Source organism: Acomys minous (genome assembly GCF_964271855.1).
Source record: "Acomys minous genome assembly, chromosome: 18".
In the NCBI taxonomy this organism is placed as follows: domain Eukaryota; kingdom Metazoa; phylum Chordata; class Mammalia; order Rodentia; family Muridae; genus Acomys; species Acomys minous.
The window spans coordinates 53,411,931-53,433,324 of NC_140501.1; the positions used below are offsets into that span (position 1 = coordinate 53,411,931).

The 21,394-nt window shown below is 40.7% G+C and overlaps 1 protein-coding gene across 4 annotated transcripts; it reads left to right on the forward strand.

The window, feature by feature from the left end:
* Positions 1-951: 951 nt before the first annotated feature.
* Positions 952-21,394, forward strand: ESCO2 (establishment of sister chromatid cohesion N-acetyltransferase 2). Of its 4 annotated transcripts, none has more exons than XM_084767609.1 (11): positions 954-1,182; positions 2,374-2,451; positions 3,887-4,688; positions 6,096-6,180; positions 7,917-7,971; positions 9,274-9,400; positions 9,976-10,107; positions 12,795-12,884; positions 13,358-13,498; positions 16,447-16,607; positions 19,716-21,394. In XM_084767609.1, the coding sequence occupies exons 2-11, from the start codon at positions 2,387-2,389 to the stop codon at positions 19,846-19,848; spliced, it is 1,791 nt and encodes a 596-aa protein (XP_084623735.1). In that variant the 5' UTR covers positions 954-1,182; positions 2,374-2,386; the 3' UTR covers positions 19,849-21,394. The 4 variants fall into 4 exon arrangements, with proteins under 4 accessions (XP_084623738.1, XP_084623735.1, XP_084623737.1 ...); XM_084767611.1 differs by lacking the exon at positions 954-1,182 and adding an exon at positions 1,273-1,553; XM_084767610.1 differs by lacking the exon at positions 954-1,182 and adding an exon at positions 1,953-2,181.

A 21,394-nucleotide genomic window follows, 5' to 3' on the forward strand; every position in this document is an offset into this window, starting at 1 on the left:
GCCTCAGTTTCAAAGACATCTCCCCAAACAAAACATACCATTGCCCAAGGGAAACTTTCATTCTATCTTCTAACACAGAAGCTGACCCATTCATGAATCATGAAAATAGCCAATAATATTAATAACTAAATTGTTAGTCATGTGCTCTTTCATTCCAGACAACTTTGAAGGGCATCGCCCCGACTACACACACACTCCTGCAGAAGACCTGTGTTCAGTCCCCAGCACCCATGTTCGGTGGCCTACAACTGTCTAAAACTTGATCCACGAAACCCAATTATTCTTGCCTCTGCTAGTACCTGCACTCACATGCACATACCCACGTGTAGATATGTACATAAGCAAAGAATAATAAAATATTTTAAAAATATGTAAAGTACCTAACACTTAGAATTTAGTAAACGTTCATGGCATAATTTGAAGAATAAAAGAGTGAAATGGAAGCCTAAGTATCACTGAGTTTTTGGGGTTTTTTTCTAATTTTATTTTATTTTTTAAAGATTTCTTTACAGTGCCCTACCTGCAAGTACACCTGCAGGCCAAAAAAGGGCATCAGATCACATTATAGATGGTTGTGAGCCACCATGTGGTTGCTAGGAATTGAACTCAGGACCTTTGGAAGAGCAGTCAGTGCTCTTAACCTCTGAGCCATCTCTCCAGCCCCAGTTTTTGGTTTTTTTTTTTTTAAATCAGGCTTCCAATATGAAAAATAAGAGCCTCCAATACCTAAGAGATAATCACTTTATGGTAGCTGCCTACACTAAACTGCCTTAGAATTTGACTTCGGAGTCGGCTGATCCACAAACTACAATTCCCAGAGTGCACTTTCACAGGCCGGCAGTCTGGAGCCAGAAGTTATTGCAGGATTTCAGGAGGCGTGGCTTCCTCGACTTGGGGAGCGCTTTGCCTCTCAAGGGCGGGAGAATCTTAGAGACCACTCCTCGAGGGCGGGGCAAGGGCTAGCGAGAAACCAATCACAGTGCAGGCTCTAGGAAGCTCTGAGCAGCGGCGAATCAGAACGCAGCAGCGGCGGTCTCCCTTAGTGCGCGCGTGAATTTGAATGCTCTGGCTGTGCGCCGGACTCCTGTGAGGAGAGTTGTGGGGGTCCTGAGGTGCGGAGACACTCTGCGTGGGTACCCAGCCCGAGTGGACGCTGGTCCAGAGGGAGACTGAGGAACGCGGGTAACGTCACGGGGCAAGGGCCTGGGATGTGGGTGCACGCTGCCTGCTCCTCACGCGGGGCTCGGGCTCCGGGTTCCGGCTTATCTCTCACGCAGCCCCGATAGGTCTTCCCTCATCCCCGCAGACTTGTCTGTTTAGCTTAGAGGTTGTGGAATTCTGTAGGACTGACATACCCGATTCTAAGGAAGGGGAAAGGGAGGAAAGAACATTCTAGAGATATCTCCCTCCGGAAGACGCTTGCCTGCGGTCGCTCCATAGCAGCTGCCTGACGAGGTGCGAGTCGCTTATAAATACGGAAGCTCCTTTGAGAGAGCCCAGACGGGATCTGTGGAGAGGACCGTCTTCCCCATATTACCTTGCCCAGATTCCTGGTAAGGGTCCGCACAGCTTCTGTCTTCACTGAACGTTCAGGCTGTGGAGGTACCTAGTCAGAAAGTCGCCTACGTGTGTGGAGGAGGAATAAGGTGCCAGGGAAGCTGGGCATAAGAGCGCATCAGTGGGCAGGGGCGGAGGACGACAGTGCCAAGGAAGGCCTACCAAGAGTGCTAAAACTTGATGTGATCAGTTTAATTAAAGGGAAGTGTACCCCTAATTAGGGACCAGCTGGCCTTGTTAGTAGTGATCACCTTTCAGCCTGAAATGCAGGTGATCCCTATGTTTTCCTGCTCTCATCACTGTGGTGCAGTATTTCCCCAACCCACCCTCCTGCTCTTCCTCCCTCTGTCACTATTTTAAGTCTCTATTAAAATATTTTACTGTTTTCTTTCTTTTCTTTTCTTTTCTTTTTTTTTTTTTAGACCCCTGTGTTCCAGGCTGGCCTCAAACTCGGGATCCCTTTGCCTGAGCCTCCCATTGGCACCTGCACACCTCTGTAGTTCGGTTTTGGTGTGAATTTTTGTTCTTTGTTTAAATCTGCTTCTTGGAGCCGGGCCTGGGGGGCTTAGCCTGTGATCCCAGCCTTGGAAAGCTCAAAAGTTCATGTTCCTCCTTGGCTACAGAGTGAGTGAGTTTGAATTTGAGACTAACCTTAGTTCTGTGAGGCCCTATATCAAAAATAACTTTTTGCACTTGGGAATTTCTTTGCTATCACTTATTTGGAATTCATAATTTAAAAATAACATTTTGACATAGCACATTTTCTATCTATTTGATGACTTTGACCATTCTTACTGATCTATTTATTGCTTTTAGGAATTCAGTTAAGATGATGGCAGCTTTTACTCCAAGGAAGAGGAAACAACATGCTATGAATGCTGATAATGGTGATAGGTAGGTCTTAACCCACACATATGATTTCTTTAAGAAAATTAAATCCAGCCTGGTGTGGTGGCGCACACCTTTAATCCCAGCACTCGGGAGGCAGAGGTGCACGGATCTTAATACATTCAAGGCCAGCCTGGTCTACAGAGTGAGTCCAGGACAGCCAGGGCTACACAGAGAAAACAAACAAACAAGCCCAAACAAACCAAACCAACTATGTATGAGGGGACATAGGGAAAAGACTGAGCTCAGGAGAAGAATGCATGCATTTGTTAGAGCAAAGGTGTGAGTTTGAGGCCAATCTGGTCTACAAAGCAAGTCTAGGACAGCAAACCCTGTCTGGAGGGGGTGGGGGGGGCGGGAGAAAAGAAAAAAAATCCATTCTTGCCAAAGATACAAAAGGTCTCAAGAAGATTATTTATTACAGAAATTTTATCATAGGGTATTTTAATGGCTAATTGAGGAAAATGCATGGAGAATAATTTGTATGGTTTCTTTTTTAAGTTATTTGATGCATGTGGGTATTGTGTTTGCATATATGTCTGTGTACCACATGTGTACAGTACCCATAGATAGATGGAAGCTATAAACCATTTGTGAGCCACCATGTGTAGGGAGTCAGACCTGGGTACTCTGGAAGAGCAGCCAGTGCTTTTAACAGCTGAGCCATACCTCCAAAAAGCCACCCCTTTGGCTTTTTGGTTTTGTTTGTTTGTTTTTGTTGTTTGTTTGCTTGTTTGTTTGTTTTTGAAGACAAGGTTTCTCTGTGTAGTCTTGCCTGTCCTGGACTTGCTTTATAGACCAGGCTGGCCTCAAACTCAAGAGATGCCTGCCTCTGCCTCTCTGAGTGCTGGAATTACAGGCATGTTCCACTGCGTCCACTATTTGAAACAGTTTTAACTATGCATGCTAGGTTGGCCTCAAACTAATTGCGATCTTCCTGCCTTTGCCTCCTGAATGTCATACCCAGACTCAATGGAGGACAATTTTTATATGGCCTACACAAATAGATTTTGAAATATAGATACATGTATATCAAATATTTTTGTAAACATGTTTGTTTTTATGAATGTTATTTTTTTTTTGTTTATTTGTTTGGTTTTGAGACAAGGTCTCTTTGCTGTCCTGAAACTCCATATGTAGATCAGGCTGGCCTCCAACTCAGAGAGATCTGCCTGCCTCTGCCTCCTGAGTGCTGGGGTTAAAGATGTGTGCCACCATGCTCAGCTAATGAATGTTATCTTTAGAAATATCTTTAAATGCTTTATTTAATAAAGACAGAACTTGAGGATTCTGTTAAACTAATAGATAATATGAATATGTCAAACAATGGAGAGGAATGCATTATTTTTGTATGACTAGTAGAAGTTTATTAGTGGTTCTAAATAAATTTTAAAGAAGGACACAAACTTACTGATGAATTTTGTTTCTTTCCTTTTTGTAGCCTATTAACAGATATTTCATCAAGCAAATTAAATTTAAGATTTACTGAAAATCTCTTTCCATCACCTAATGAAAAACATACGTGTCAAAGTACTACTCGAAAGGTAGAAAAGCCTTATTCCCAGCAATGCCATTTCACTTTAAGCCCACTCAAAACAACTGAAAATAATAGGCTGCCATTTGCAAATCACAGCTCACTATTTAAATGTGTGTCTGCTGTATCTTTCTACAATAAGGATAAGCACTACCTCAATCCACTCGAGAGGAAGTTGGTAAGAGAGTGTAGATCCATTCATCTAGTAACTAAAGATGGAGATAAACCTTTTCCCAGCGTGACAGAAAGAATGCAGAAAAAAACAGTCTGTATCAAGAGGAACAGAAAACCACAGAAGAGTTTAACTGCTAAATATCAACCAAACTCTAAGCACATCAAGTCTATATCAAGAAACCCCAAAAATGCCAAGCCAAGTCAAGTGAGCTATAAGCCAGTCGTGGATAAAGAGAACAGTTGTTTTCCAGCAGAAAATCATCCAAACACTCCTCGAGTTCTAAGCCAAAAAATAAAGCCACAAGTTACACTCCAGGGTGGAGCAGCATTTTTTGTTAAGAAAAGAAACTCTCTTAAAAAATCATCTCCGAAGGATAAGACGTTGTTACCAATGCTCTTGCAGAAAAGTGAAGGAGAGGGGATTGAAGATTCTGCTCCAGAGGCAAAGCAGGTACCAAAGTCCTTGTTAGTGGAAGAGAAATCAGATGTTGAACTACTGGATGCAAGAAGTAAAAGTGAAGAGAAACTAAGAAAGGTAAAAAAAAAAAATGTATCATTTAAAACAGTTGGCAGTTTAATAAAACTTAAGTATAAATTATGTGTGTAAGATTATGTAGCTCACATAAATGGAATTTTTTTTTTCTCTTTACGGTTTGGAGGCTCACCTTTATAAAATCAGAAAACATAAAGACAGGTAGGGGAAAAAATGAGACTTCTTATGGCTTTCAGCAGTATTTTCTGGAATGTTAGGAATTTTCCTACTTTGTAGTTCTCTGCTACTGTTAAAAAGCAGGAACTGAGGAGTCGTGGCCGGCGCACTCCTTTAATCCCAGCACTCGGGAGGCAGAGGCAGGTGGATCTCTGAGTTCAAGGCCAGCCTGGTCTACAAAGTGAGTCCAGGACAGCCAGGGCTCTTACACAGAGAAACCCTGTCTCGAAAAACAAACAAAAAGCAGGCACTGTTATGAGATGAGGTCTCTTCATTGGCCCAGAATCCAATTATGCTGCCTGTCTGTGCTTCCCTACCCCAGGGACTCTCAGTACCACCAGATGCTGGGATCCAGCTCAGGTCCTCATACCGCACAGCCAGAACTTTACCACCTACCTCTCTCCCAAGCCCTAGGTATTTTTTTTTTAAAGTCCATTATGAGAATTCTCCCTTTTTAGTTTAAGAGAATGTTTGTTATCTTTTTCCATTTTCACTAACTTTAAAAAGTTAATTTCATGAGCTGGAGAGATGGCTCAGGGGTTAAGAGCACTGTCTGCTCTTCTAGAGAGGTCTGGAGTTCAATTCCCAGCAACCACGTGGTGGCTCACAACCATCTATGAGATCTGGTGCCCTCTTCTGGCATTCAGGCAGAACACTGTATTCAAAATAAATAAATAAATCATTTACCAAAAAAAAAAAAAAATTTTTTTTTTTACTAAGGTAAGCCTGAATTTTTTTTAAAAGTTAATTTCATTATTATGAAAAGAATGGTCTACAATTTTCATTGTGCCATCTTCATCTGGAAGTATACTTAAAAGATGTATTATTATTATTTTAAGGTGTGTGAGAGTTTAACCTGTGGCTAGTCATGTGCATGTGAGTATAGTGGGGGAACTGTATACCCTAGAACTGGAGCTACAGGGAGTTGAGCCACTATGTGGTTGTTGAGAACCAAATCTGGCTGGAAGGCAGCCAGAGCTCTTAGCAACTATGCCGTCTCTCCAACCCTTGAAGCATGCATTTTTACAGTATTACAGTCTCTATGTCTGTATCTGACGTTTAAAAGATATCCATATTCAATGAATGAAGAAGAAATTAAAAAACAAGTTGAAAATAGATGAATCTTGCTATAAAGCATTACATGTGATAAATCGGTGAGATCACTCACCCAAGGGAAAACAACTAAGAATTGGGGGTTTTCTTTCATTCTTTTAATCTGTTCATTATTTTCAGAATTCCTCGGGAGCAGTAGTTTCTTCAAAGGAACGTAAACTTGATAATTTTCCTTCAGAGAAATCATTTGGTGAGAACAAAACAAGTAAGTAAGAAAATTTGCATTACTTAGCCTAGCAACTTGTAACAATGCTTCATTGTACACACCAACATGAAATTTTACATATACTAATATTTTCTGGGCCTTTTAAAAAATTGCTGTGCTTATCATTAATATCTGTTATCTCTAGGGAACTTGTCTATGATAAAGCAATGCCATGGTTTGAAAAGCATGAAAGCTTTCAGATTAAAACATCAGACAACAACAAGAAAAAACAAATTTATCCTTAGGAAATCTCTGGTTATTTCTAATTTCCTTAGCTCTCCATTTATTATTCTGCGTGGGAGTGTAGGTGCACTTTTGGCATGGTGCATGTGAGGAAGTCAGAGGACAACTTTCTGTAATGCCTTCACTGTTTCCACCTTGTTTGATCAGGGTCTCTTGTTTCTGTTTTCTATATTCCCACTAACTAACTTGTGGGCTTCCTTGGTGATTCTACTCTAACTCCATCTTGTCATAGGAGTACTAAGATTATAGGCACCAAACTCTGCATCTGGATTATTATCATTATTATTATCATCGTCATCATCATCATCATCATCATCATCATCATCATCATTATTATTATTACATGGTTTGAACTTGGGATCAGGCCTAGATAATTTATCTACTGAGCTGTGCTACCAGCCCTACCTACCCTCTCTAGAGAGTTAGACGTTATCAGATTTATCTCTTATTTATTCCTTCGTGTAAATAAACAAATGAGCTCATGGATATGTGTCGTTATGGATAAGTGAATGTTTATTTTACATTTTGTGTTTAAATCCAATATATTTTTTAAAGATTTATTTTTTATTATTATGTATACAGTGCTCTGCCTGCATGTACACCTGCAGGCCAGAAGAGGGCATCAGATCACATTATAGATAGTTGTGAGCCACCATGTGGTTGCTGGGAATTGAACTCAGGACCTCAGGAAGAGCAGTCAGTGCTCCTAACCGCTGAGCTATCTCTCCAGCCCCAACTCTAATATATGTTTATTGCTCAGCTTGTTCTGTTTGATCATGAGGGTTGTTTCTTTCAGGTTAGTTCTCTTTGGCATGTCTCGTTTTGTTTTCTGAGCACTGTCTTAGTTCCTGGTGTTATGGGCTCATTCTGTATCTCCCTTGATTCTGTTATTGGAGAATGGTATTTAGAAATCAAGATTTGGGCACTGAGTATAATTCTTTTGAGAGTGCTATTGCTCCCAGGCCCTCTCTCCAGGCAAGGCTGGAGAGCACACTAGTTTCCCTGTGTCTCCTTCCTCATGTTTTAGCATGAGTTCATATTGACGTCTCTAATCTAGTGTTATGAGATTTATTCTATACCTTTTTTCTCTTTTGAGATAGGGTTTCTTTTGTAGAGCAGGCTGGTCTTGAACTCAGATCCACCTGCCTGTGCCTCCCTGGTACTGGAATTGAAGGCATGCACCACCACTGCATAATTTACATTTTGATTGATGATCCATTTTGGACAGGTACTCAATTACTCAAGCACCACCATTTGTCAATGACTATCTTTGACTCTGCCAAAATTGTTGCTTTATTTTTGTGTGGGCCAATTTCTGACCTCTTTTGTATGATTGACCTACTCGTCTCTTGACAGTTTGTACTATCTTAATTATGGTTGGCACTTGAAGTAAAGTAATGTAAATGTTTTGTTCTTTTTAACCTTGAGAGTCTGATAGGTCAGAGCTTAAATTTTATTTGGTAATGCAACCTATCGCTGCTTTCCCCTAACAGTTTCTTCCGAGTCTGTCTATCCCATCTTCAGTGCTTCTTCAGGAAATACAAAAAGGTAGGGGAATTATTTTTGCTTTAATGTTTTAATTTTAGTAATTATATAGGTTTAATTTTCTTTTATAAGGCTATTTTATTATTTTTTTTTCTTTACCACTAAGGGGCAATAAGAATAATATTGAGAATAGGAGATGATATTAGTTTTTTGTTGTTGTTGTTGTTTTTTCCATAGAGATGGAATAGCTCTTCATGAACTTGAGTAATAATTGTTAGGGTACTATATAGTACCTGGCCTATAGCACTTAGTTTATTGTTTCACATAACAATCCTTAGGACAATCTAGCAGGTAAATACTATAAGTATTGCCATAATTGTAATCATCTCAGCTAAGGAAACAATAATTTAGCCACCATTGCACAGCTACTAGGTGCTCAGTGCTAGGGCAAGTAATATATTCACATTTGAATATTGCCTTCCCTGGATGACCATATTAACAATAAATAAATTTTAATGAGCATTTATATTCTATTTGGTACTAGTAGTTTCCATTTTAGAGATGGGGAAAATTATCATCAGAGAAGTTAATAATTAATAGTAGTTTAATGCTGTTATAAGTCGTGGCTAAAGCTAGCTAATGTGATAGGGGAGGTGGTGTGGGTAGGTAGAGAACAAGACAAGTAGAAGGTGTAAGTTTTATATTGTCTGAACATCTTTCTGAAAAACACTGATTTTGTGATTTTTTTTTTAACCCCCACCTATTTGGTGTTGAATGACTAGTATTTGGAAAGAGATTTTTGGCCTAGTGTCTCTCTCTCTCTCTCTCTCCCTCCCTCCCTCCCTCCCTCCCTCCCTCTCCCCCTGTCTCCCTCCCCTCCCCCCCACATGTATTTACATGTACACAATGATGTGGGCACTTGTGCACATGTATACACATCCTGTAGAAGCCAGAGGTCAACCTTGGGTGATAATTAAGAAGCTGCTCACCTCATTTTGAGACTGGGCTTCTCACTGGCACTCCACGTGCCCAAGTAAAAAGTTGCTGGATCCTAATATGCTGGTGACTGATGGCCTTGAGTCTGTGAGGTCAACATTAATGTCTGCCTAGGAATTTTGTGTAAATATTCAAATGGGTAAATATTGACCTGACAGAGCAAAGTCCACTTATAGAGTAAAGTTAGCTTACAAAGTGGTTTTCTGTATGTGTCTAATTCTCCAGAGGAAAGTTCTTTGCATGTAAGTCATATATGGATTTGAGTCTTGACACTGAATGCACTCATTATGTTCCTTTGCGTTAAATGATTATTTCTGGATGAGCCTCGGGTTTCTCACTGTTCCAAATTCACCAACTTTCTCTTCCAAGGTCACTGCCTGAAGAACAGTCTTCTGTGGGATCCACTGCATGTAGTAAATTCTTGAAACAGACAAATGTACAGAAAAATATTAATTCCAGAGATACAAATAAAGGAGGAAAAGACCAGCTCATCATTGTGAGTAAATTTAAAACAAAGGTCTTTCCACACATAGAATACACAGGCAGCCTTTTAGCGTGGTTATCTTGGGCTGTAGATTTCCAAGTTTGTACTTGTCAGTTTTGTTGTGGTAGCATTCAAATCTAGTCAGTACTTTGGGGCTCCTAGTTTTAGGCAGTGCTAGTATTTGAGTAGGATGCTATGGTGAATGGTTTGTTCCTGGCTAAGAAAATTACTGATCAAGCCAGGTGTGGTGGCGCACACCTTTAATCCCAGCACTCAGGAGGCAGAGGCTGGTGGATCGCTGTGAGTTCGACGCCAGCCTGGTCTACAAAGTGAGTCCAGGACAGCCAGGGGTACACAGAGAGACCCTATCTCGAAGAACAGAAAATAATGCTTTATGAGAATGAGATTTGTAGAGCTTTGTCAACTCTTGAGGCAAGGAATTTTAATTAATACGTAATGTTAAAGAATTTAACACACCAAATGACTTAAGACAAAAAACACTGTGATTGATATAGAAGTCTCAGAATGTTGTCCCTTCTCTTTTAAACGAGGCAATGTTTATGATTGTGTTTGTTCTTCAATTGTAGGATGCAGGTCAGAAACATTTTGGGGCGACCATATGTAAGTCCTGTGGCATGATCTACACTGCTTCCAACCCTGAAGATGAGATTCATCATCTCCAGCATCACCACAGGTTTCTGGAGGGAATTAAATATGTGGTGAGTCGAGAAGGCTCAGTGAAACTGTGTGAAAGGACACATTTGGTACCATAAATTGTTAAAAAAAAAGATCTATATATCCATAAATATGTCATCATTTTTAGTAGAAGCTAGCTGGGCATGTCAGCTCCCACCTGTGGTCCCGCATTTGGGAACAGGTTGGGGCATGAGGATCATTGTGAGTTCAGATTTGTTCTTGGGTACATAGTTTCGGGCCAGTCTGTCAGTTTGGCCTACAGGAGTGAATCGTGTCTTAAGGATGCAAACGTGGGCTGGAGAGATGGCTCAGAGGTTAAGAGCACTGACTGCTCTTCCAAAGGTCCTGAGTTTAATTCCCAGCAACCACATTGTGGCTCACAACCGTCTGTAATGGGATCTTGTACCTTCTTCTGGTACATGCAGGCAAAACACTGTGTTCACAATGAAAAAAATCTTAAAAAAAAAAAAAAAAAAAGAATGCAAACATATCAGGCTACAGAAATAGCTTAGAGAGTAGGAGTGCTCGCCGCACCAGATGTGGCTGCATAGGAGCCTGAACTCTAGGCCTGTGAGAGGAAGTGTGCAGAGGGATTTTCGGGCTCTGCTACATGCCAGCATAATTAAAGAGTCTGTGAGAACCGTGTTTTAGTGAATGACGAAGAGAATGACAGAGGAGGACATAGTGTCCTCTTCTGGCTGTCACATACACACAGGTATGTATACAACACACACAAACCCTAGGGGGAAAATACTTGAGGTTGATGATGCTATTAAAAAGTTAGCTTTTTAGCCGGGCCTTAAATCCTAGCACTTGGGAGGAAGAAACAGGTAGATCTCTGTGATTTTGAGGCCAGCCTGGTCTACAAAGGGAGTTCAGGACAGCCAGGGCTATTACACAGAGAAACCCAGTCTCGGGGGGGGGGGGGGAAACAAGGTTAGCTTTTCTGTTACCCTTCAGTAGTGGGCATCAAACCCAGGTCTTTGCATATACTAGGCAAGTGTGACTGTGGAGCAATTCCTAAACCTAAAGGTTAGGCTGTTATATAGTGCCATTTAAGATTTAGCAATCCAGTGTACAACATTATTAACTAAACCCCTGCACAATGAATGTGGACTCTTTTGAAGTATAGGGGCAAAAATATAAGGACATTGCCTGTGCATACATGGCCCTTATATATGCACAAGCATAGAGAAGATTCACTGAAGCCAGGCATGGTGGCGCACACCCTTAGTCCTGGCACTCAGGGAGGGAGGGGCAGGATGATCCTGTGAGTTCGAGGTCAGCCTGGTCTACAAAGTGAGGCCAGGACAGCCAAGGCTACACAGAGAAACCCTGTCTTGAAAAACCAGAAAAAAAAAAAAAAAAAAGAAAGAAAGAAGAAAGAGAAGATTCGTTGACAGAAACCATGGAAATAGAGAGCCTAGCACAATTAGTAGACTCTCCAGGACTGCATCCTCCAAGGTTCTACATCTTTAGAGGGGTGTGGGCAGAAACACTAAAGGGGTATGGGTGAGAGTTTCTGCATTCCTTTGTGTAGAGAATTAATGCTTTTCTCCCTACTATGACAAAGCACTGGGCACTGACTCACTTACAGAGGGAAGGGTTTATTCTGGATTATAGTTGGAGGGAATCATCCCAATATGGGGAAGACAGAGCTTTACGCATGGTGGCTGGAGTAGGAGGCCAGCTGGTCACACTGTGGTCAGGAAGCAGAGTGGACAGGAAATGGAACCCAGCCATAAAACCTCCAGGCCTGCCCCCAGGAGCCCACTTCTTCCAGTGAAGTTCCATTTCCTGAAGATTCCACAGTCGTCTTCTCAAACAGCACTGTCAGCTAGAGAACAAGTATTCAAACACATTAACCTGTGGGAGACATTTCACACTCAAACGTGATATAGGGTAAGACCTATGCTGAGTTCTTGAAAGGAGAAAGTACTTGCACCTCAGGATTACCTGGGTCTCTGTCTCTGTCTCTGTCTCTGTCTCTGTCTCTCTCTCTCTCTCTCTCTCTCTCTCTCTCTCTCTCCTCCCTCCCTCCCTCCCTCCCTCCCTCTCTCCCTCTCTCTCTCTCTCTCTCTCTCTCTCTCTCTCTCATCCATTTTATGGTTGCCCACTTCTTGGGACTCAGCTGACTACCCAGCTACCTACCTCAGATTATCTAACAGTTTTTGTTCAGGTCCAGTGCAGGCTACAGCTGGTATGATGCGTTCAGAGCCATAGTTGCTGTGTCGTACTCAGAAGATGGCACTTTCTGGCTCTTTGCATTTTCTCTTTTTCAGTGTTCTCTGAGCCTTAGAGGGAATGGTATAAATGTCCTGTTGGACTAAACACTTATCAGAACTTTGTTCTCGGCACCTTTATTAAACAGCTTTGGGTATTCTGCACCATTCACTGCAGAGAGAATAGTCACTGCAACTCGTTAATATAGTTCCTTATGTTGTGGTGACACCCCCAGCCATGAGATTATTTTTGTTGCTACTTCATAACTGGTTTTGCTACTGCTATGAACTGGAACGTAAAATCTGATATTTCTGATGGTCTTAGGTGACCCCTGTGAAAAGGACCTTGACCTAAAAAGTTGCGAACTGGTGCTCTACACCATGGGTGGTCAGGCCAGAGCTGACATCTTGCCTTTCCTGTCACCTTCAAAGTATTTTATGTGTTTTGTTTATGAATTAATAATTTTCCCCTTTCCTGGCTTTGACAGGGCTGGAAAAGAGAACGTGTAGTAGCAGAGTTTTGGGATGGGAAGATTGTGTTGGTTCTGCCACAGGATCCAAGTTATGCTGTCAAAAAGGTATGGATTGCTTTTCTCTTCTCCTCACTTAAGAAAACCACAATAGTGAACTGCTTTCCTGGTGTGCCAACAGCCTTCCTTGTTGCATAGGCTTAAGCATTCATAGTGGCTTGTACAGAGTCCAGGTCAGGTGTGTTAGATCTCCGATGGTGTTGCCTCTGTTTCCTGAGTTGAATGCCGCTGACAGAAACAATAAATAAAGCTAAAGCGAATCTTCTTGATGCTCTGACTCTTCCTCTCAGCTAGGATTCTGAGTGTCTGTTAAAAGCGTTCTGTAAAGTAGGTTCTTAAGCCATTTTCCCTAAGTACCAGGCGTGTGCGTGAGCTCTGAAATCAGTTTGATGGTGTGTACATTTAGGAAATAAAGATAAGAGAAGCTAAGTGACGGTGGTCATGGTTTATGAGGATACACAAACTTAGTTTTTGTTGTGATTTTTAAAACAAATTTACTTTCTGATTTTTAACACTGTTAGGTAGAAGATGTCCAAGAGCTTGTGGATCTGGAATTGGGCTTCCAGCAGGCTGTTCCCATGTGCCCAAACAAAACCAAAACTTTCCTCTTCATTGATGAAAAGAGAGTAGTTGGATGTTTAATTGCAGAACCCATCAAACAGGTATACCGTAGGACTTTTACATTATTAAAATATCTTTGACTGTAATTAAGTTCACTCACTTATATTGTATTTGGTATTTTGTCTTTTATAAGCATAATAAATTTGTTTTCATGTAGCCATTTCCCTACCTGGGATTATAAAAATGTAGTCATTTTATGTAAGAGTCTATAGACCTAAGTTATTACATAGTAGCTTAGTGAATGTATGTAACAGAATAGTCATTTCTCCTTACTTAGAATAGACTTTTGTTTTGTTTTGTTTTGTAAAGGCAGAGTGTTGGCTCTGTTTATTAACAATTAAACTTTATTATACAACCCAACTAGCATACACAAGAAGGAAAAAAGGTTAAAGGGACAGAAGAATGAACCTTTTAGTCTCTGTTCCACGGGATAGGTCTTTAGGTGTCTCTCTGACCCACGAGCTGGTCAGGTCCGTTCCTCTCTCTCCCCGCTCTCTGCTCGCCTTCTCTCAACCTCTTGTTTTTCTTTCCACCACCTTCCCAGTCACGTGCAAAGGGCGGTCTCCTTCTCCCTTCGAGGGTCAATTAGGAAAACAATAGCCACGGTGGGGTTCCCAGGTAGGCTTCCTGAATTCCAAGCCCAGGAAGGCTCCAAACAATCTCTCACAAGGTATTCATGGTGTGCCCCAAGGGTAAAGCCTGCCAAGACTGCTTCCACCTGTGACAAAGCTTAATCTTTCCCACAGCAGAGTCTAGCTCTGGCTGGTCTGGAACTCATAGAGATCCTCCTGCCTCTGTTTCCCAAGTCTGGGATTAAAGATACATTACTACTATACCCACTTTAGACACTAATTAGCAGTGTTCTAGAAAACACTTTTCTTGTTATTAAAAGTTAAAGAAAAGTAGCGTGTGTGTATTATCAGTTAAGAACAAATAATTCATTAATCTTTTACCGGCTATACCTTAATAAAGTTGGTGGTGCTAGGTAGGAGAGAATGCCAAGAGACAAGTTTTACTGACAACAAAAGTACCAAAGGAGCAATAGAGCATTTGGGTAGCATGCATAGTGTTCTAGATTTGATCCAAGTACCATGTGTGTGTGTATGTGTACAAACTTGAAAATTGTTGAAATTAAATCTTCGTTTTCCTCATAGGAAAATAAGTATAGTGATAAAAAATGTTAACTGCCTTGATTTAGTCAATTTATAATGTTGCCATGGATTAAAGCACCAGGTTGTACGTTTTGAGAGAAGCTCTCTGCAAGTTGATCAGGTGGACCTTATAGCTTAACTATACTGGACATGCTCTATATTTCATGCATATCAACGTCCAATCATAGAAACATGTGGAGGTGTCCAGAACCTACTGTCTAAATGAAACACAGACACACCCCTACTACCTTCCCTCAAAGTCTGCCAACTGCCATTTTACTCTCTGCTTCTGTGGGTTCAACTTTTAGAATCTGTATTTGCTAGATTATGCAAGATCTGCCTTTTTGTGATAACTGATTGTGCTTGGCATGTCCTTCAGGTCTGCCCGTTTACCCCAGATAACAAGATTTCATGTTATACTTGCGTAGAATTCCATAAGCTGTTTTATTCTTCACTTATTGATGGACGCTTTATGTGCCCTGGGTTTTGTGGGTAATGCTGGCAGTGGACCACCCACTTTTTCTTATGGAGACATATCCTGAAGTGGGAGCACTGAGTCAGATGCATTTGTTGTTTTAATTTTGGTGTGTTTGGGTTGGTTTTTGGTGGTTTTTTTGTTTGTTTTTGTTTTGTTTTGTTTTGTTTTTTGAGGCAGGCTTTCTCTGTGTAGTCTTGGCTGTCCTGGACTTGTTTCGTAGACCAGGCTGCTCTTGAACTCACAGAGCTCCACCTGCCTCTTACAAGCATGCTCCACCGTCCTGGCTGTGTGTTTGAGAGACTTCCATACTGTTTGCGCTACTGACTGTTAGACTTGCACCAGCTGCACACATGGGTTCTCTTTGTTCCCTGTCTTAGCCAAGACTTTTTACTTTTATATAATAACCATTCTAACAGATGTGACACCTCCTTATTCTCATCGGCATTTCCTTGATTATAGTAGTATTTTTTTTTAACTTTTGTGGGTTTTTTTGTTTTGTTTTGTTTTGGGTTTTTTTGAGACAGGGTTTCTCTGTGTAGCCTTGGCTGTCCTGGACTCACCTTGTAGACCAGGCTGGCCTTGAAATCACAGCGATCCGCCTGTCTCTGCCTCCGGAGTGCTGGGATTAACCACGCCCGGCGATTATAGTGGTATTGAGCATTTATTTCTTCAAAATACTCATGGGCCATTTGTTGGTCTTTTAAAAAAGAGCTAGTCAGGCCCTTGTCCCACATTTAAAATTTTACTTTATTGTTCTTATTGTGTACCTGATGTATGAGAATGTGGCACGTGTGGGGTTGGTTCTCTCCACTGAGTTCTTGGGAGTAAATTCAGATTGTCAGGGTTTTTTTAATTGGTGGTGGGGTTTTTGTTTGTTTGTTTTTTGTTTGGTTGGTTTTTTTGTTTGGTTGGTTGGTTGGTTTTTTGAGACAGTCTCGCTGTATTAGCCTTGACTATCCTGGACTCACTTTGTAGACCAGGCTGGCCTTGAACTCACAGTGATCTGCCTGCCTCTGCCTCCCGAGTGCTGGGATTAAAGGCATGTGCCACCACACCTAGCCGGTTGTCAGTTCTGTATAACAAGTGCTTTTCCTATTGAACCACCTTGCTGGACCCTTGTTCCATTTTAAAATATACTTACTTTCTTGCTATTGAATTGAGTTGCTTGTATATTTTGGACTTTAATTCCTTATGGTGTGTACAGTTTGTAGATGTTTTAAATAAGGACTAACAGGATATTATGTTTCAGAAATTAATTATAAACAGATTTTGTTTAAAGTTTGGGCTTTTGATTGCTTTTTAAAAGAAAAGTCAACTTGTCTGTGTTTTTAACTGTAGATACTACTGTGTGTCATTGCAGGCCTTTCGTGTCCTGTCAGAACCAAGTACCACTAAAGAATGTTCTAGAGCTTGGCAGTGTTCAGATGTACCGGAACCTGCAGTCTGTGGAATAAGTAGAATCTGGGTCTTCAGACTGAAGAGAAGAAAGCGTATTGCAAGGCGACTGGTCGACACTGTCAGGTAAGAAGACAGACTAGCTCTGGACCTTGCACAATGATGTGTTAGCTTTTCCAGAACCTTCTTTGGCTCGTGAACCTAACAGAAGCCAAACAGAAACATTTTGCTAAAACATTTTATAAACACTGTCAAAGTCAGAACTAAGGCAAATGTTGACACTGGAAGGAAATGCCCAAAACACATTCAATGCCAAGCTTAAATAATGTAATTCCTTTCTTTTCTTTCTCTATTCCCCCCTCCCCCCCCCCCAGTGGGGTTTATGGTTGAGATAAGGTCTCATAATTAGCCTTGGCTGGCCTTGAACTAGTGATTCTTCTGCTTCAAATGCTAGAATTGCAAACATGCACTACCATACCCACTTCATTTTGTCTTCAAGATTTATTGTTTCTGCTTATGTCTGTTTGTATATATGTGTGTGTGAGTATAAGCCATGAAGGTATCAGATCTAGAGCTGGAGTTATGGGTGGAGTTATAGGTACCCAGTGTAGGTACTGGGAACCAAACTTGGGTCCTGTGCAAGAGCAGTACTGTTTTAGTTACTTGTCTATTACTGTGACAAAACAGTATGACCAAGGCAACTTACAAAAGAAAGCATTTAATAAGGGGGTTGACAGTTCCAGAGGGTTAGAGTCCATGGCCATCAGCAGGCAGGCAGAAGGCGCAGTCCTAGAGCAGTAGCTGAGAGTCACATCCACAAGCATGAGGCAGAGAAAGGTAGCTGGGAATGGCATGGGCTTTTGAAATAATCAAAGCTGGTCCCTAATGACACACCTCCTCATCCTTCCCAAATAGTTCTACCAACTAGGGACCGAGTTTTGGTTTGGTTTGGGTTTTTTTGTTTTTTCCAGAGAGGGTGTCTCTTGTGTAGCCTTGGCTGTCCTAGACTTGCTTTGTAGACAAGGCTGACCTAGAACTCACAGTGATCCACCTGCCTCTGCCTCCCGAGTGCTGGGATTAAAAGGCGTGTACCACCATGCCTGGCTTGAGCCATTTCTTAAGTCTCCTATTTTTGGTTTTCTAAAGAACAAGAATGTTTATGTTCTTATATAACCACAGAATGGTCAAGTTCCAGAAACTTAATATCAACATCATCTTTATCTACTTGGTAGTCCAGGGTTTTCTTTCTTTTTAGGCAGGGTTTCTCTGTGTAGCCTATCCTAGACTCGAACTCTCAGCCATCTGCCTGCCTCTGCCTCCCAAGTGCTGGGATTAAAGGCGTGCGCCACCATGCATTTTCTCTTATGTAGGGTCACATTGTATAATGGTTATGTCTACATCAGCGAGTGGTTCTCAACCTGTAGGTCGTGACCATCTGGAAAGCATCTTAGGAACAGAGACACTGCCTCTCTATAAAATTAGTTATGAAGTAGCAATGGAAATAATTTTATAGTTGGAGGTTACCACAACATGAAGAACTATGTTAAAGGGTCACAACATTAGGAAGGTTAAGAACCACCACTTTAGGTGTTTTTTTACCTTGTGTGACACATCTCCCTATGTACCTCAGGCTCTCTTTGAGCTAATGATGTTTCTGCCACAGCCTGCCAGGTGCTGGAATTACCAGTGGTCTGACACCATGTCCAGGTTCATTAGAGTTATCTCTATTAACCTGGGACAGTTTCTTAGCCCTTGTGTTTTTGTTTGTTTGGTTTTTTGAGACAGGGTTCTTCTGTGTAGCCCTGGCTATCCTGGACTCACTTTGTAGACCATGCTGACCTAGAACTCAGAGATCTGCCTGCCTCTGCCCGCCCCCCAGTGCTGGGATTAAAGGCGTGCGCCAAGCCCTTGTCATTTACACACTGAAGAATCCGAAGTTTTTTATTTATTTATTTATTTTTGTGTGGTTGTAACAGGGAGCTTAAAAGAGGAATGATTTATTTTGACTCATGATTTCAGAGGTGTCAGTCCACCATGGCAGGGAGGGCACTGATGAGAACAACTACCCTCATGGTGTCCAGGAAGCAGGAAAGGGAAATACAGGCTGAAGACGGGGCAAAATAACAGCACCTGAGAACATACCCAAACAACCTGTTCCCTCTAGCTAGGTACCACCTCCCAGAAGTGCCATCCCATGAACTCAAGGATAATCTGTTAATTAGGTCAGAGCCTCGTGATCTAATTGTATATGCAGATGCATTTAGATACAGCTGGAGGCGTGCGTACCAGATCATCTATGTCTTAATCATAGTTGACAAAAGTAGCTATCATTGGGAGTTTAGCTGGTTCTTTCACAGAGTCCCCTAGGTTTTTTGTTTAAGATTTATTTACTTATTTTGTGGTGGGGGTGGAGGAACGTGATTTGTGTGCCATGGCATATAGATAGAGGACAACTTGCAGGCTTGCAGGAATTGGTTCTCTCCTATCACCATGTATAGTCTTGGAGTTTGAACTCAGATCATCAGGCTTGGCAATAAGTACCATTTTACCAGCCTTGAACCCTTTTAACTATTTTATTTTCATTACTTTTAATTATAGCTGAACAAGATAAAGGATAGATTTGTTTTTAGCCCTTTCAAACCTCTGTATTTGGTTTGGGAAAAATAGTTTCTTGTTAAGTGTTGATGAGACTAATTATGACAGCATTGGAAGAATAAGAGGATCATAATCCCAAAGATAGTCTGGACTTCCTTGGTTTTGTTTTTCAAGATAGGGTTTCCCTGTTTAACAGCCCTGGCTGTCCTGGAACTTGTTGTGTAGATCAGTCCTGCCTCTGCCTCCCAAGTGCTGGAATTAAAGGCATGTGCCACCATGACCAGCTTAGCTTGAGCTTTCTAGGGACCCTGTTTTAAAAGCAAAATAACAAAGCTATTGCTGCTGAGATTTTGGGTTGGCTTGGTTTGGTTGTAATGGTGGTGGTATCATTTTGTGTGTGGTAAGCACATGCAATGGCATATATGTGGAAGTCAGAAGACAACTTGAAGAAATTGGTTTTTTTCCGTCCACTCTGTGGACCTTTCTGAGATGATGCCACAAGTCATCATTGCTAAATCCAAGGCATCATAGGACCAAAAATAATAGTAGTTTTAGTCAACTATCTATATTGTTTAGTATGTTTAATTGAAATCCAAAGTTCTAGTTGATAAATGGTCTTTCTATTTTTTTCTTTTGTAGGAACTGCTTCATGTTCGGCTGTTTTCTTAGCACTAATGAAATTGCATTTTCTGACCCAACACCAGATGGCAAATTATTTGCAACCAAGTACTGCAACACCCCTAATTTCCTTGTATATAATTTTCATAGTTAAAGCCAATTGCAGCCATAAAGCTAGTACTACTATGTGGAGAGGTTCAGCTAGACAGAAACTAATATCAGAATGAAAATTATAAGACTTGTACACATGTACATACCAGTTGTTTCTAATATATTTGAGAGATAAATTTTTGAGAATTATTTGGGATTCAAAGAAAAAAAAGATCTTTGGATATACTCTGAGTTCTTAATTCTGAAAACCTCTACAGCAAGGTGGCTTCTGCAGAAACTGGGCCACTTTATAAGGAACATGATTGTCTTATGCTCCATCAGTGAGGCAAATCTAATCGAGGGCAATGAGATCATTCCTGAATTCTCTAGCATTCTCATGTTACAAGTATACTGTAGCAGCTAAGTTGAAAATACTTTGAAAGTGTTTTGAATTTCTCATTTTGTAATAAGACAGCAGCAATCATTATCTCATAACCATTTATATAAAGTAATTCTAAAACTTTTTAATCCCTTAGAAATTAATCAAAAGCAAATTTTATTGCATGAAAATGCTGGTAAACAATTGAAGTCACGAACCAAACTAGTGGGCCTAAGAAGTAATGACCTTACAGAATACTCTGTACACCTAAGTGCACTCAGATCTTCTGGGATAATTTGGATATTCGTTTGTAAAGCAAAAATTTATTCAGGTTGTTTTAATTCTTAAAAGTCATATAACTGTTATCTAGCATGAGACATAAGGAAGAAGTTGTTTCTAGGTTGTATTATTGATTGTAAAATTGGTTCATCTTTAGTCTAATTTGCCTGTGGAAGTGTTAAACTTATCTGTAATTATGTAAGCATTTTAACGCTATTTTCTGCACAAAATCTCTTTAAATGTTTTATTATAAATTTTATTAACATTATTTCACTTATTTCATTGTTCAGTGATCTGTGACAAATTAATTACAATTGTTTTTTTATAATTATTATTATTAGTGTGCTTTCACGTGCATGCATGCATTTCAAGGTGCCTATGTGGAGGTCAGAGAACAACCCCTACTATGGGGCCAAGTCAGGTGGCCAAGCTTATGCAAGTACTTTTACCTGCTGAGACATCTCACTGGCCCAGAACTATTCATAACATCCTGTTACTACTCTGATTTAAGTTATTGTTATCATTACAACTGTCTTTTGAAAACAAAAACAAAAACTAGAGATACTAGAGAAATAGGCTGAAAGAAGTAGCTTCCCTATATATAATCCTACTTTGGATATAGTTAACATTGCTTCAGATGAGTTTTGCAGTTTAATTTACTTCACGTCTTTAAGTGTACACTGTAGTTTGTTACACTGTTAATTTGTTTACAGTTTTGTTTCACAAACAGAAGTGTTGAAATGGGGCTGGAGAGATGGTTCAGTGGTTAAGAGCACTTGAGTGTTCTTTCAGAGGTCCTGAGTTCAATTCCTAGCAACCTGGTGGTGGCTCACAATCATCTATAATAAGATCTGATCCCCCATTCTGATGTGCATGAAGCCAGAACACTCATGTACATAAAATACATGAATAAATAAATCTTTTTTTTTTAATAAATCTTTTTTAAAATGTC